Raw genomic sequence first — 15931 nt, 5'->3', positions numbered from 1 at the left:
CTGACCTAATCAGGGTTTGTTTGTTGTTGTTGTTTTTTAATGGAGGGTGCAGGCCTCCTCTCCTGAAGTTAGAGGCATGGAACAGTACAAGCTCTCATCTCCCTTTCGTTGCTGGCTTTCAGGGAGCAAGCTGTCATGAATTCTACAGCCACAAGGATACGAATTCTGCCAACAACCTGAGGGAATGGGGAGGTTGACTCTTTCCTATTCAAGCTTCCAGTGAGAACCGAGTCCAGCCAATACCTTGATTCCCATCCACTAAAACGTGCCTGGACCAACGGAAGTGTTAGATACTAAAAGGGTGTCGTTTCAAGCCACTACTTTGTAGTGATTCTTTATGCAGAACTAATTAGTAAAGCAGCTATACATACTTTTTTCCAAAAGATTTCTCTTCACCATTAAATTAGCGGCCACAATCACTTTAATATCCTCTGTTTAGGTTTATCCCTGCATTTAAAGAATTCTGTTCAACCCTCTTCTTCCTATTCTCTAGCTCCAACTATATAGTTATATGTGTTCTGATTTAGTCCCAGTTCAGTGAGAATACTTTCTAAAATAATTTTCTTGGGGCGCCTGGGTGGCTCAGTCCATTGACTCTTGATATCAGCTCAGGTCATGATCCCAGGGTCGTGGGATCGAGCCTTGCATAGCACAAAGCCTGCTTGAGGTTCTGTCTCTCCCTCTGAACTTCCTTCACTCTCTCTCAAAATGATGACAGATAGATAGATAGATAGATAGGTAGATAGAGAGGGTAAAATAATTTTCTTGGAAAGGGTACATGGTGTTGTGTTATGCTTTCCGTATACTTAAATGTGCACAATGTCTTTCTGTTGTCCTCGAACGTAAAGGATCCTACAATTGCCGGTCCTTTCCATTGGGCAGCCTGAAACACTGCTACATGATTGTTTGCTTTCATTAGAGAGAAGGGTAGGCCAGTGTGGACTGGATTCTCTTTCTTTTGTATGTAACCTGTACTCCCTGTGAAGACTTTCATAAAAAATATTCTGTCCCTCCTCAGATTTAGAAATTTTAACAGGAAATCTCAAATTGCGTACCACCTCCTTCACTAATCCCTCCGGCCCTCTGTGAGCTCCTTCATTCTATACGAAAACTTCAGTTTTCTCCAGGTCGCAGACTTCTCCTTCTAGCAATTCGTGGATTCTGGTTTTATTTCCATGTGTTCCTTCTTCTTCTGGAGCGTCCGCCATTCAGACAGAAACAGATCGCCCAGAGCGCCTCTCCACATGTCCTACCTTGTCGGTCACGATTTCCTTTTCCTCCTATTTTCACTTCTACCATGAACTAGTTCCTCCTTTGTGTTTTCCAGATCCAGATTCAAGTTTGAGTAGCATACAGCACTTTTCTCACTTCCTCTCCTGAGTGGTTAGAGCTGTTGGCTGCTGTGGCAATTTCATTTGTATTTCCTAGATTATCTTCCCCTTTTGAGGGGTTGGGACAGGCTCCTCGTACTGGCCAGGAGGACGAAGGAAGATGTCAGAACCAGATGCCACTGGACTTCCCTCCGGTGCTGGACAGGTCGGCCAACGGGGCCCTGTCTACTACGGCACAGGGTGGAGGCCTCCCAGTGTTGGGTTTTCAAGGCTCTCCAGGGATGAATAGAGCCCATTCTCTCTCAGCCACACAGAAAATAAAGGGCCAGCTCAGCCCAACTGCAGTTGTTGTAGAGGACAGCCAGCCTCTGTGAGATCAGTGGAGCCCCCCCACCTCGTAAGGTCACATGTAGGTAATACAGGGCATGTATTTCCTCTTTGTAAACCGGGGGTCCTTTGAACTCAGCTGGCCATTGATTCAGTTCTCCTCAGAAACCCCTCCTCTAACCCTGTTGTGTGCGAAGTTCCCAACACCTGCATCCTTTTCTTGAGAATCTAAATCCTCAGATATGTTTGGGATACCCTCCGGGGTCACTTATCTTCTTGGGTCATCCCTGGCAGAGTCAGTGACTGATGGAGGGGAGTCCTGGAAAGACAGAGGGGTGGAATTTAGGGGCGCCTGGGTGGCTCAGTCGGTTGACTCTCGATTTCGACTCAGGTCATGATCTCACGGTTTTGTGAGTTCGAGCCCTGAGTCCAGCTCCATGCTAACAGTGTGGAGCCTGCTTGAGATTCTCCCTCTCTCTCTGCCCTTCCTCCACACGTTTTCTGTCTCTCTTAAAAATAAATAAACTCAAAAAAAAAAAAAAAAAGAAAGAAAGAAAAGGAAGGGATGGGGCACCTGGGTGGCTCAGTCGGTGAAGCATCCAACTCTTGATATCAGCTCAGGTTGATCTTGGAGTTTGTGACACTGAGCCCCAGGTCAGGCTCAGTGCTATCAACACAGAGCCTGCTTGGGATTCTCTGTCTCCCTCTCTCTCTCTGCCCCATTTGTGCTCTCTCTCTCTCTCTCAAAAAGAAATAAACTTAAAAAATGAAGGGGTGGAATTTAGAGCATACATGGAAGGATGAACAGTCTATGTACCCGTGGTTCATCATGTGTAACTGTAGTTTTTACCGCTTAGTCATGACAGCACAATTAATGCCTCCAAGACAGGAAAAAATTGCATCAGGGACTGAAGAACTTTGGAATTTTTACTTTTTGAAACACATTCACTACTAATTCTGTCATTGAAGAACCTCAAAATGTCAGTAAGCATCACTGTCCTTACTTTATACAGACACAGTCACACTTGAGGAGATTAATCCAGGCTCAGCAGGTCTCCTGATTCTTATTCTTCTTTCCAGAACTGAGCAGACTCCCTCTCTCTCACTACTCTGAAAAACCTGGAAATGAAATCCACGTGAGTGAAGCCAGCACATCTACCCTTGTGGAAGTGGAGGACTTTGGTTCCAAGTGGGCATCACACTCAGAAGGGAGCATCAGATCTGCTGAACACAGACCAGACCCTTGGCCCGGCCCCATCCCTTCCGGCCAAAGACTAGATCAAGTTCATCCGTGTGGCGTACGAACCCTTCAGGCTCACCAAAGAGACCGCTAAATACAGGTGGGTCCATCCAATGACGAGGAAGGTCACCCGGCAGATGGATGATGTCAAGTAAGCAGCGGTGGGAGCACGAGGTTAGAGGCTAGAAAGAGAGCCCACAAAGGCATTAAAAAATCCAAACCCAGCCCCGAAGCTGTGGCCTAGAGAAATGTGTGCGGTGGCTGATAAACACGGATTTCCTGGCGTGGTGCCGTCCGAGGGCATCTGGGCTTGAACGAAGTCATGCCGCTAAGCCCCCTGGGGAGCGAGAAGAAAAGGCTTCGGGGACGTGCTGGCTGGGCTTCTGAGGGACACCACTGCCACCTCGCAGGGCTGCTGTGAGGGCTTGATGAGTTCACGCACACGGGGCCGAGAACGAGCTCTGCACATTATCAGCACCCTGCCGATGTCGGCTGTTTTTCCAGAGTGACTCTGACACGCATCCACTCAAATGAGCTCACATCCCCCTCGCGAGCGACTCACTTAACGAGAACCAGCTTTGTGGCCAACGTGTGAGGCCACCTGCGCCCTCCTCAGAAAAGCGCGGCGTCCCAGCTCTGCCCGGCTCGCCGCACAGCCCCACGCTCCCCTCCCCGCGCTTTCCACCGCCAGGTCCTCAGGTCCGGGTCGCACGGTGCGCCGCATCCCACTTTTTATCACAGGCTTCCGAACGCACCCAACAGAGAAGACAGAGGGGGTACAGGAAGAAGGAAAGGACAGGAGAGAGAAGTTTCCATCTACCAGGAGGAAACCCCAGACGTGCAAATTGGTCTCTTCGGCCCCATGAATCATCCCACCTCCAGCATTTGGTCTGGATTCTGAATGAGGTAATGCTCCAATTAGAGGCTGGTGCACTTAAGCTGAGAAAGGCATGAGGTCGTTTAGGCCACTCGGGCGCAAGAAGGCCAAGGGGGTGGTGCTCACCTTTGTACTCGGCCGGACACACGCACTCGTAGCCATTAACGAGGTCCCTGCAGGTGGCTGCGTTCAGGCACGGAGCAGACAGACACTCGTTGTACTCCTCCTCGCAGTAGAGGCCGTGGTAACCTGAGGGACGGAGAAAAAGGCCTGCGGTCACACGTGTCCCAATCACCCCCACACTGGACCAGCCTACAAGAGAGGCGGCTGGGTATTGATCGGAAGCATGGCGCGGACAGATGGGATTTAAGGATTTGAGTCCCTCGGGGTGTATGGAAACGTGGGTTTCCGGGAAGAGTTTCCTATGACGAGTCTGTTTTCATCACCCTCTTTCATGATCCCAAGTATAAAGGAAGTGATCCCATTTATCCACCAGATGGTCTCGGGACGACATCGCGTCCAACGGCACTGGTGACCCGGAGGCAGGGGTCACTGAGTGCATCTGCTGTGGCCGCAGGAGACGGGGATGAGAGCAGCAGGGCTCAAGGCATGGAGCATCAGCTCCTTTCAAGGATGGGGACCACCCTTCCTCCGACTGGAAAAGTGTTATCCAGCAACTACAGAGAATTTTATTAAAGGAGAAAAGGATTGAAAGTATTACAGGAGAAAAGTATTTGGAGAAAAGGATTGATGTATTTCCTTTGCTTTTCAGGTCAAGAAGAGATTCGGCTAAAAAAGGCTTTGCTGAAATTCCTGGTAAAACCTGGGGTATTTTTTTTTAATTTAAAATTATGATGATCTCAATGATAACATTTTAAATTGTACTTTAAAATGCTAATGGTTAAAAATAGATGAAGAGCAATGGAGAAAAAGAAACCGACAGTTTCTCAATAAAGACGGCTTTTACTCTATTTGCAAAACAGGTGTTTATTCTAAAGGACAAGAGGACAACATTCTCTGAGACTCACTCATGAATGTTATACTGTTTTTAACTTTCAAAAACATGCATCAGTGCCAATTTGCAGTGAAACCGAGCCATTTTTTTTTTTCTGGCCCTGTCCAAACAATGAGAAACACGTGAGTGCTTTCAAAAATCACCCTGCCTGTGTTGGTTCTGAATTCAGATAAGCAGAAAAAATAAACCTTTGCTCAAACGGGAACTGGAACTACTAGTTTGAGTAGTTTTTTTTTTTTTCTCCCCAGCTTTCCAGCCCATAGCCAACCTCCAAACCCAGCAAGTTTCATTAAGACATGCTAATGTGTTGAACTGTTTTGTTTTCAGTCCCTGTTGCAAAAGTAGGTTAAACTCATATTTGCATTATCGACAGAACACTTTTCAATTGCTATTGTTTTTGAACTGCTTTCCCAAATTAGGTGGTGATAACAGCCCCTCAGAGGAGACCTCGACCTACCTGAGACAAATATGCCATGGTTTTCAATTGCTCTGTCTTACCCTACTTTTTGTAATTTTAGGGCAATGTTTCTTATCACTCTTCATCAATATTTTGATCATCCAGATCAGAGTTTCTCAACTGACAGCACTTTTGCCCCCAGAACACATTTGGCAATGCTTTTAGAGACACTTTTGGTTGTCACAACCAGGGCAGTAGGGAAGGAGCTGCCCCTGGTACCCAGTGTCAGGGTGCTGGTCAACATCCTACGGGGCATAGGACAGCCCTCCACAACAAGCTATGCAGCTAAAATGCTAAGAGAGCCAGACAGAGAACCCTGCTCTAGATCCAGCGAACTCCGGCTCACGGGCCAAATCCATCCCAGCCTGGTGTTGTAAATGAAGTTTTGTTGGGACACAGCCACACTCATCCATTTATGTATCGTCTCTGGCTGCACTCCCACTGCAATGGCAGCCTGAGGAGTTGCAACAGAGATCATATGGCTTGCAAAGCCCCAAATCTTTACTCTCTGGTGTCTTATAGAACAAGTTTGCTGATTCCTGATCTACATTCAACAGAAAATCTTTCTTCTTACAGGAGTTTTGGATATTAACTTCTTATCAAATATGCACACTGCCAACACTTCCTCCCATTCCATAGTTGGCTTTTATTCAGTTGATTGCTTCCTTTGCCATGAAGTCTCTTAGTTTGATATAGCCGTATTTGCCTACTTTTACTTTTGTTGCCTCTGCTTTTGGTGTCATATCTAAGAAATCATTGCCAAGACCAATGCTAAGAAGTTTTTCCCCCATATTTTCTTCAGGGAGTGTTAGAGTTTCACATCTTACATTTAGGTCTTTAATCCATTTTGAACTGGGTTTGTTTTTTTTTTTTTTTGTGGAAGATACAAATGGCCAACAGGTATACAAAAAGATTCTCAGGATCACTGGTCAAGGAAATAAAATCAAAACCACAAGGAGATATCACATCATACCTGTTAGAATGGCCATTATAAACACACACACACACACACACACACACAGAGGGAGAGAAAATAACAAGTCTTGGTGAGGGTATGGAGAAACTGGAATCCTTATGCACTGCTGGTGGGAAGGTGAAATGGTGCAGCTGCTATGGAAAAAAATATAGAGAATCCCCCCCTCCCCAAAATTAAACATAGACCTACCATATAAATTACAATCTCATTTCTGGGATTTATCCAACATAATGGAAAACAGGATCTCGAACAGATATTTTCACACCCGTATTCACTGCAACATAGTCACCATTAGCCAAGATGTCGATCAACAGATGAATGGATAAAGAAAGTGCAGTTTATACATATGATGGAATATTATTCAGCCCTTAAAAACAGAAGGAAATCTTGTCATGTGCTATAACATGGATGAACCTTGAGACTATGAGCTAAGTGAAATAAGCCAGTCCCAGAAGGACAAATATTTCACGGTTCCGCTTATACGAGCTACATGAAGTAGTGAAGCTCATAGGAACAGAGTAGAATGGTGGTCGCCACTGGCTGGGGGAAGGGGAAAATGGGGAGTTGCTGTTCAATGGATACAGAGTTTCAGTTATGCAAAATGAAAATGTTCTAGATATCTTCTCTATGACAACGTGTGTATCATTAGCAACACTGTACTGACCCTTAAACATTTTGTTAAGAAGGCAGATTTCATGGTATGTGATTTTTCTCAGAATTAAAAAAAAATCATATGAATAATATACAACCTACAAAAAGAGTCAATTGTCTTTTGGCGACTCAGTATGGAGTAACAATCACAAGGAACATCTTTTCAAGTGTATTTGCTCTCCTAACAGATCTTTCAAAAATCACTTGGAAGAATAATAGATAACCCTAGCAAGCATCTTTGACCTCATAATTGAAGTGTTATTTACATAGACAAAAATCAAAAGCAAATTTCATATCATTGTTTTCATATTTTACAAACCGCATCATTATCTTCTTCCACTAGTAACATGAAAAGCAAATGAGGAAGTTTTATTTTACAGAGATAGTTAGGCTGGTGATGTTCTTCTTCCTTAGGGGAAAAGAAAAAGATAAAGGTTTCGTATTCTGAAACCGTTTCTTCAGGGATGGTAACATTTCAATGTCTTTATGGAAATGTCAAGGCACCCTTTACACTGGGTGCCAAAAAACCTAAATCGGACTGTTTGAATAAAAAGGCATTCCTTCCAAAAGAGAAGGCTTCTGTGAAAATGAGGCTGCCCCCACCCCCGCTAGTAATTAATTCGGGCAAACAAATTAGCTCAGGGCAGCATGCCCAGGGTGTAGAAAAATTAGGCTAGTCCAAAGAAATTTTGAAATAAAACAAAAGAGCAGAAGAGTGAGATCAGAGTGACCCTTTCCAGGGCATTGACCTTCATCACCAACACTGCTCCCATCTTCACATGACTTGCTCCTGAATATTCGATTCCAATATTCCTTAGAACTAACAGAACACAGCAATCATCTGAATGTGAGGAGTGAGAGCGAGCAAGACGGCCGCCATGTTTAGGCTGAGTGAGTGGGTGATGTCGCCATTAACACAGAAAGGTACGGCCAAAGGAATAACAGGCTTTAAAGAAAGTTGGCCAACTGGATGTGGGGCATATGTAACCTAGGGCTCACTTAGGGACTTAGCCCTAAGGTGAGCCTTAGGGCTCACCTAGGGACTCACTTAGCTGGAAAAAATAGGCTTAAATAGCATAGAAATGAGCAGCTTGGGAACTAGTGGCCTGGAAGTGGTGCTCAAGTTTTATCAAAGAAAAACCTTGGAGAGGGAAAAAGAAGGGACCAAGGTCAGATCTACATGGAAGGGCAGGTGGAGAGGGAGAAATCAGATCGGAACATGGGGCAAGGGTGAGGCAAAAGAGAGGAGGAAAGTCCGAGCACAGCAATGTCATGGGAGCCAGCGGAGGGAAGGAAATCAAGGTGAGCTGATCAAAGGCTCTAGAGGGCGAGAACAGCTGGATGAGAAGATTAGGTCACTAGAGACCTGCAGAATCATAACTCTTAAAGGGAGCTAGACTGCCCTTTAGAGATTGTTTTCAAAGTTGGGGGAGGGGAGGGACTGCTTATCACCGTGACTGGAGGGTTTGACCAGAATTTAGTGGGCAGAGGCCAGAGATATTAACCATCCTGTAACGTCTAGGATACCCCCACACAACAAAGGATAGCCCTGGCGTCCCTCACAACTTCGGACCATCCTGTTGGAAATTCAGAGAGGTGAAAACCCTGTCTGGAACTTTCCGGGTCTAGAACCTAATTCCTATACATGTACATTCACAGTTTTTAAGATACACCGAGTTTTCCTGGAATGTAACTACTGGGTAAATGAAGAGAAGATTGTACCAAGAGTTGTTCACCACTTTGGAAAACGACTTCACAAGAGCAACAGCTCTTGTAGAATTTCAGTCACCAACGAGGCACACCTTTTATCAGTAAACAAAACAAACCAAAATCGCTTCTGCAGATAATTTTCTGACACGGTCTAAAGCATCTTCCACCAGTTACTCGTCATAACACTTAACTGATTTCATCACAACACTTATAATTGTCTGAAATCATATTTCAACTTAGTCCTGTTCTTGATTATTATTTCTCTTCCTCCACTAGAATATAAGCTTGAAGGCAGAGGCTGTGACTATAGCATTCACGGCTGTACCCACAGCATCTGGTGCAGAAAAGATGCTCAAAATAGCTGTTGAATCAGCACCCAGAGTGTCCTCGATTAAACCAACACACATTTAAGACGTGCCTACAATGTGTCAGGGGCTTCCAAGTACCGTGGATACAAAGAGAAATGGCGAGTCTACCAGCAAGAAGCTTATGGTCTAATAGTACATTACTGCCACCTGCTTTGCATCAGGCCCTTTGCATGCGCTAAATTGGTTAATCCTCACGACAGCCCAAAATGATGGGCATGACTAGCCCCAATTATATAGTTGAGGAATTAAGAGTCAAAAAGGTGAAGAGGGTTGCCCAAAGACACACAACCTCCTGTGTTCCTCCTAATTTCCTATGTTGTCCCCAAAATGCATTCCCTAGTGTAGGAGTCTGCTCAGGCTGCCATAATGAAACACCACACACCGGGAGGATGAAACAACAGAAATGTATTTTCCCACAGTTCTGGAAGCTGCAAATGCTATGTCAAGATGTCAGCGGGTTTGGTTTCTCCTGAGGCCTCTCTCCTCACCTTCTAGCTGGCCACCTTCTCACTGAGGCTGCACACGGCCTTTTCTCTGTGGGCACACGCCCCTGGTGTCCCAGATGGTTCTATGAAACCAGTCATAGGGGTTTATGGCCCCATCCGATGACTTCATTGAATCTTCATCACTTCTTTGAAGGCCCTGTCTCTAAATTCAGTCACACTGGGGTGGGGCGGGGGGGGGGGGGGGAGGACTTCGACGTGTGAAATGGGGAGAGACAAAATTCAGTGTGTAGCACCCAGAATCAACGGCAACAGTATTGGCTTTCTGGATCAGGTCATTCCTCGTGGTTGGGAGCGCTGTCCTGTGTTCTGCAGGACAGTAAGCAGCCTTCCTGGCCTCTGCTCCCTAGATTCCAACAGCCCCCCCCCCCCTCCCCAGCTGTGACAACCAAAAAGATCTCCAGACATTGTCCCTTGGAGAACATAAGCCCCTTTGGAGAACCAATGTCCTAGATCCTTCTCATCACGCGAGAACTTGAGGCGAGAACAACATGAATGGGCAAGTCTGAAATTTTCATTGTGAGGAGAGGAAATGCATTGAGAGCGAGGATTTGGGGGCAGAACCAAGAAGGCCCATCCGCGACTATGGATTTAATAGAATACCAGTCCCTGGGTGCCTTCCTCCGGCAGTGAGAGAGTATGGACCCTCGGTTCACGTGGGGCTACCTAGATGTGAATACCAAATTCAGGGGACAAAGGGAGAAGACAAGAGTGGGAGGTACAGGCTTCCCATCACACAAGGAGTAAGTCACGGGAAGGAAAGGTACAGCGTAGGGAACACAGCCGATGGTATTGTAGTAGCGACGTGTGTGGTGACCGATGGTGGCCATACTCGGGGAGAGCACAGTGTATTGTATAGGCTTGTCAAACCACTGTGATGTCAAATCACTAAGGTAACGCAACACTGTGTGTCAGCGTACTTCAATAAAAGTAAGTAAATAGATGGATAGAAACGGAAGAGAGAAGAGAGACGCACCCCCCACCCCCGGTGATGTCTGAGCTACTAAGAACCTTCTGAATGTTCTGCCACTAGGCTAGAACTCCCCTGTGTCCTCCTGTGAAGACCAAGGTCCTACGCTCCTGACTGACTTGGCAAAGGCACAGGAGTGAGCCAGGATTCTACTCCCCCGGGGTCCGAACCGTTCTAGAACACAATTGCCACTGCCACGTTTTATTCTGTCCACTCAGAATAAAATGTGTGTGTGTGTGCACATGCTATGCCATTCTCTCTCTGCTGATACATTCCCAAAAGGAATCTTTTTTAAAAACAGGAGGGAAAATGTAGGTATGGTTCCCTGCTCACCTTAATCCTATTGAGTGTTCCGGGCTTCTGTTCTTTTAGCTTGTTTTTGAGAAAGAGACAAAGAAAGTGTGAGTGGGGGAGGGGCAGAGAGAGAGAGGGAGGGGCAGAGGATCCCAAGCAGGCTCCATACTGGAAGCAGAGAGCCGGATGTGGGGCCCCACGAACCATGAGATTGTGACCTGAGCCAAAGTCGGACGCTTAACCCACTGAGCCACCAAGGTGCCCCCCACTGCCCGCATGTTCTGTTCTAAATAGACCTGATGTTAGTATCTGTACAGACTTCCGTGGAGCAATTACGTTCCACACACACACACACGCACGCACGCACGCAACAAAAAGGAAAATTTCTGTAAACAGGAGGAACTTGTGTAAGGAGACAGAGCATAGCTGCCATGGGGAGCATGGGGGCTGCTGATACTGCCTCTTTCTTTATTCCCTCGTTTCTTGTCCTTTTCGTTGATGGAGACACCTGAGCCAGGGAGAAAATACCCAAATCAATCAATGTTTCCATTGCTATCGTTCTTACAAACCTTATATTGAAAGGACTATACATCGAGGCTAAAGTTTTAGACTCTCAAGCCTCCCTGTTTTGTATGTGCGGCTGAGCCATCTACAAATCTTCACGTCCCTCCCTGGGTTTCCAAAAAGGCAGATAACGGAGAGCCGGCTATATGTCGTATCCTAACAGATCACGCAGTGAGTCTGTCTTCCCTGTCCCTCTAGGCTGCTGCTGCCTTCCACCGTCACTGGGCGAAGGTTGGCCATGTTCTCGGTCTCCTGTTTGCCTCTGTTGTTGATTCATTCTTTAATGCAACATACAGTGATTCAATGCTTCCTGGGTGCCAGGCACGGTGTGAAAATAGACACAATACTTCTACTAGGGGCATTTAAAGGAGACAGACACCAAGCAATGATCCGAGCAAATGTGAAACCGTAACGGGGTGAGTGTGAGCAAGGTGGGGTCTAGGGTGCCGGGGGAAGGAGACGCAGGGGAGCTGGCCTTGACGGACATCCAGAGAGGCTTCCCTGAGGAAGGACAGTGAGCTGAGAGGTGGGTTGAGCGCATGCATCAAAAAGGCGGGAGACGCACCCAGGGAAATTCAAGGCAGGACAGGCAGAGAGTGCAGAAGTCTCATGGCGAGGGGACCCAGCCCCTGGCCCATTCCAGAGATGGGCTGCGGTCTACTGAAGAGCAGAGGGCAGAGAAGAAACGAGAGACAGGCAGGCACCAGGTGGCACCTTCAGTGGAGTGGGAGCCAGGGGATATGACAAGTCAGATCTGCCTTTCAGAAAGATTACTCTTTCGGAGTATGGGGGCAAAGACCCCCAAGAATGAACATGGAGAAATCAGTTCAGAGGTATGGCAATAGACCCAGGGAAAACATGGCCAGGAGGAGGGTGGTGGCAGGGCCAGCTGGAGAAGAAATGTCAAGAGCCATTTACAAAGTAAAACAGCAACGCTTGTAAGAAGTTGCATGTGGAGGGTGGCAAAGAGAATGAGGATGAGAGGGAGTCCCAGGGTCCTGCCCCGTCTTATTTAGAGACGCTGAGAGTCCTTCTGGAAGGAACGAGGGAACTGACATTTATTGAACCCCCTTTCAGGGGCCAGTTTCTGTTCGAGGCACTTTCCAATACAATAGAATCTCATTAATACAGTGGGGGTGGTATAGGGGATGGGGTGGAAAGGCGCAGAAAACCACTTTCTGGAAGCAGATCTTAACTGAACAGAAGGAATCAGCAGTTTCTCCCAAGGGAAACAGAAGCAGTTCGGAGAAAGAACACTCATTTCAATGACAGTATGAAGTCTGACCACATTGACAAGGACTGAACTAGGTACTGAGGGGATCTATTATGTGATAGCTAAAAAAAGAAGGGTTTGGGGTCCAAAGACATAAGTTGGGGGAGGGAGAAAGCAGAGAGAGAGGGAGAGCAGAACGAGAAGGAGGTGTGGGAGCAGAAGGGAGAGCCAAAGAGGAAGACAGGGATCCAGAATACCAAGGGGGAGATGGGGGGCGGGGGACTGGGGGAAAGGCCCAGAGAAAGAATACCTAAAAAGACAGACAGAAAGAGAAACTGGTTGGAATTGCTACCGAAGTCATGGGTCCCCTGTGGAGCCACATCGCCACCTGGTGTAACCAACCGCCTGACCACGGGCAGGGCTCTTCAGGAGCCATCAAGACGGTGGAGCATCGGAGGCGGAAGTGATTTGAACATGTGAGTGAAGAGACTGTAGGATTTTCACCTCTCCGGTTATCTTTTATTCACATAAAGTGCATCTGACACCGTTCTCCTTCCACTAGCCTCTTCTTGCCACCCAGTGTTACGTGTTTACAGGTAGGGAGCTCTGGGCCATCCAGGTGTCACTGGCTCAATGCCAGCGTGTGACATCTTCCATCAAGGTAATTCATGGGCGCCTGTGGCAACCCAAGTCACTGAAGTCATTATAAAAGGAGGGCCCCTGCCCCATCTCCAGGAGGACATGCACTTGGCATTTCACGGGAGTGCCTGGTAACACGAGGAAAGCATCCAACACAGTGCCCGACATATAATACATACCCACTACGTAACCACTGTGGCATGTGTGCCTCTGGTCCGCGGAGCACGGCGCAAACCTGATTTTAAAAGACAACGAAGGTGCTATAATTCTGAAATAGGTGCCCACCTAGAATATGCAACAGAGGCACTAAGCATCATAACCCTGGAGGGTACCATTCTCCTGAATCGCCGCTTCCCGTGGCAACAAAGCCCGCTTACTGGAAAAACACAAAAGAGTGCCGGCTCTGCCCTTGCACAGATGCCTGAGCCCAGGTTTCACCAGTCAGAAGCTCAAATACCTGGGCTTCTCTAATATGAAACAGAGTCTGATTACATTTGACTTTTTCAAAACCTACTCCTTTAAGCCTTTTCTCAGCCTTATCCCCTGACACTCTCTGTGCTGGATCCAGTTTCCCGCTGGAGGTAAAACCTTGACTCACGGCTCAAACTTTGATCCCAAATTCTGTATTTTCTCTTTAACAACTGTCCGTTCTCTCTTTTCCTTAGCGCCCAGGTCGGTGAAATATAGAAGATGCTCAATCACACTGCGCGCATGGAATTTGCTAAGAAGACGGACTCACAGGGCAAACTCACCTTTGCATAAATAATTTACAACAAGAGTTCTTTCCTTGGCAAATGTCTGGTTTGGAATAATTAAAAAAAAAAACGCCTGGGGAAATGCATCCTGAAATTGACAGTAGTTTTTGTCAGGCAGTGAATTTAAAGGATGCTTTTTATATTTTAAATGTGCATATTTCCACTCCCTAATTTTCTACACTGAAAATATGTTACTTGTGTAACACAAGAAGAAAGTGTCAGAGATGCTTTTATAGGTATTTTATTTGTATTATCACAACTCGAAGTCATGTTGCTGATTCCCGAGGGAAACGATGCTCATGCTCTGTGTCTACAGTGATTTGGGCAGAAGATAACTGGTAACACTAAGAAAAGGCTGACCTCACTAAGGGTAGTTTTTAGGTGGAGGGGTGCATGAAGGGAAAAGATCTAGTCTTACTGGAAGAGAAGACATTTTAAGGCCATTTAACAACCATCACAATAAGGTGCACTGCTATTAAAAAAAAAAAAAAACTTAAAAAAAATTTTTTAATGTTTATTTTTGAGAGAGAGAGGGGGGGAGCAGGGGAGGGGTAGAAAGAGAGGGAGACACAGAATCCAAAATAGGCTCCGGGCTCTGAGCTGTTAGCACAGAGCCCATTGCGGGACTTGAATAATGGACTGCGAGATCATGACCTGAGCCGAAGTCGGACACTTAACTGACTGAGCCACCCAGGCGCCCCCCAAAAAACCTTTTTTATAAGGAGAACTGCACCTTTTAACATGTAAAAAATAAAACCTTTGGAGATGTTAAAGATTCTGAAACATCTCTATATTTATTAATAGAGTGCAAATCATCAATTTACATTGGAAGGGAAAAAAATCTTACACATATGCTAGAAAAGCAAACCACCACTGTTCTGAGTTCCGTTCTTACAAATAGTTAGCATTCTCCTCCAAAAAACAAATTTAAGGACAAATGAAAGAATATGTTATAGATGATGAAGCTCAGGGTTCAAGAACTCCACAGACAGCCTGCTGAAACAGAAACACTTGCAAAACAAGGCTTAAACCTATCCATCATTTTGGGGATTTTTCTATGTTGTCTAAACATTTCTAGGAGCCTTCTCTTGGATTTGCCTTTGGAACTAGGTCACAGACTAGTCCCAAGAAAAAATCAATCTCTTTGTAATGGTTTGTCTTTATAAATGTCTTTTTTTCCCCATGATGTTTTTGACCACTAGAGGGTGGATTCTACCTATGCTCTATGCCAGCTGAAAGAAGAGAAACAAATTACTTGGGAGTTCAACAATGGAGGAGACATAAAAAAGTGTTTTACAAAAGGAAAACACACACACAAGGGGACGCAAATACATAAAGAAGAAATATCGTTTCCTTTAATAATAAAGCTTAACATTCATATATTTCTTTACAGCTTACAAACAAACTCACCGGTAGGTCCTCTAAACACGTGGTAGCTACAGTTAAAATGATTCATTCTAAAGGGGTCTGTTTTTCTCACTGACTCCCTAGAGAAAGTATTTTTTTAAATGCAAATTCTTAGAGGGGCGCCTGAGTGGCTCAGTTGGTTAAGCATCTGATTCTTGATTTCGGCCTGGGTCTTGATCTCACAGTTCATGAGCTCAAGCCCTGTGTCAGTTTCTGAGCTGATAGTGCAGAGCCTGCTTGGGATTCTCTCTCTCTCTCTCTCTCTCTCTCTCTCTCTCCCCCTCCTCTGCTCGCTCTCTTTCAAAATAAATAAATAAGAACTTAAAAAATTGTAATTAAAAATAAACGCAAATTCTTACCACACTATGATTAAAGCGCTGATTCAAAATTAAGTATAATGACAATATTTTATAACTTTGATTTTAAAGATTATTGTGGTATATGTTTCCTTAAAAACAACAAGTAAAATATTTTATTTAACTAGTATATTTATAAATACATTTGGAAATGGTGTGGTTTACATTTGAGATGACGATAATGATGAAAAGATTTAGTAAAGCAAAGGTAGGTGACGTCTAGGTGGCTCAATTGGTTAAGCTTCTGACCCTTGATTTCAGCTCAGGTCATGATTGCA

At 45.6% G+C, this 15931-nt stretch overlaps 1 protein-coding gene across 1 annotated transcript in view; it reads right to left on the bottom strand.

Annotated features, from left to right (window-relative positions):
* DNER (delta/notch like EGF repeat containing) overlaps positions 1–15931 on the bottom strand; it is a 316523-nt gene that overhangs the window by 35394 nt on the left and 265198 nt on the right. The window contains exon 9 of the mRNA XM_049614770.1: positions 3902–4024. Coding sequence (XP_049470727.1) covers positions 3902–4024 — 123 coding nt within the window. The remainder of the gene's footprint in view (positions 1–3901; positions 4025–15931) is intronic.

The sequence above is a fragment of the Panthera uncia genome, assembly GCF_023721935.1.
Source record: "Panthera uncia isolate 11264 chromosome C1 unlocalized genomic scaffold, Puncia_PCG_1.0 HiC_scaffold_3, whole genome shotgun sequence".
Lineage (NCBI taxonomy): Eukaryota > Metazoa > Chordata > Mammalia > Carnivora > Felidae > Panthera > Panthera uncia.
The sequence above is the reverse complement of the archived record's forward strand: the minus strand, read 5'-3'. Positions and strand labels throughout refer to the sequence as shown.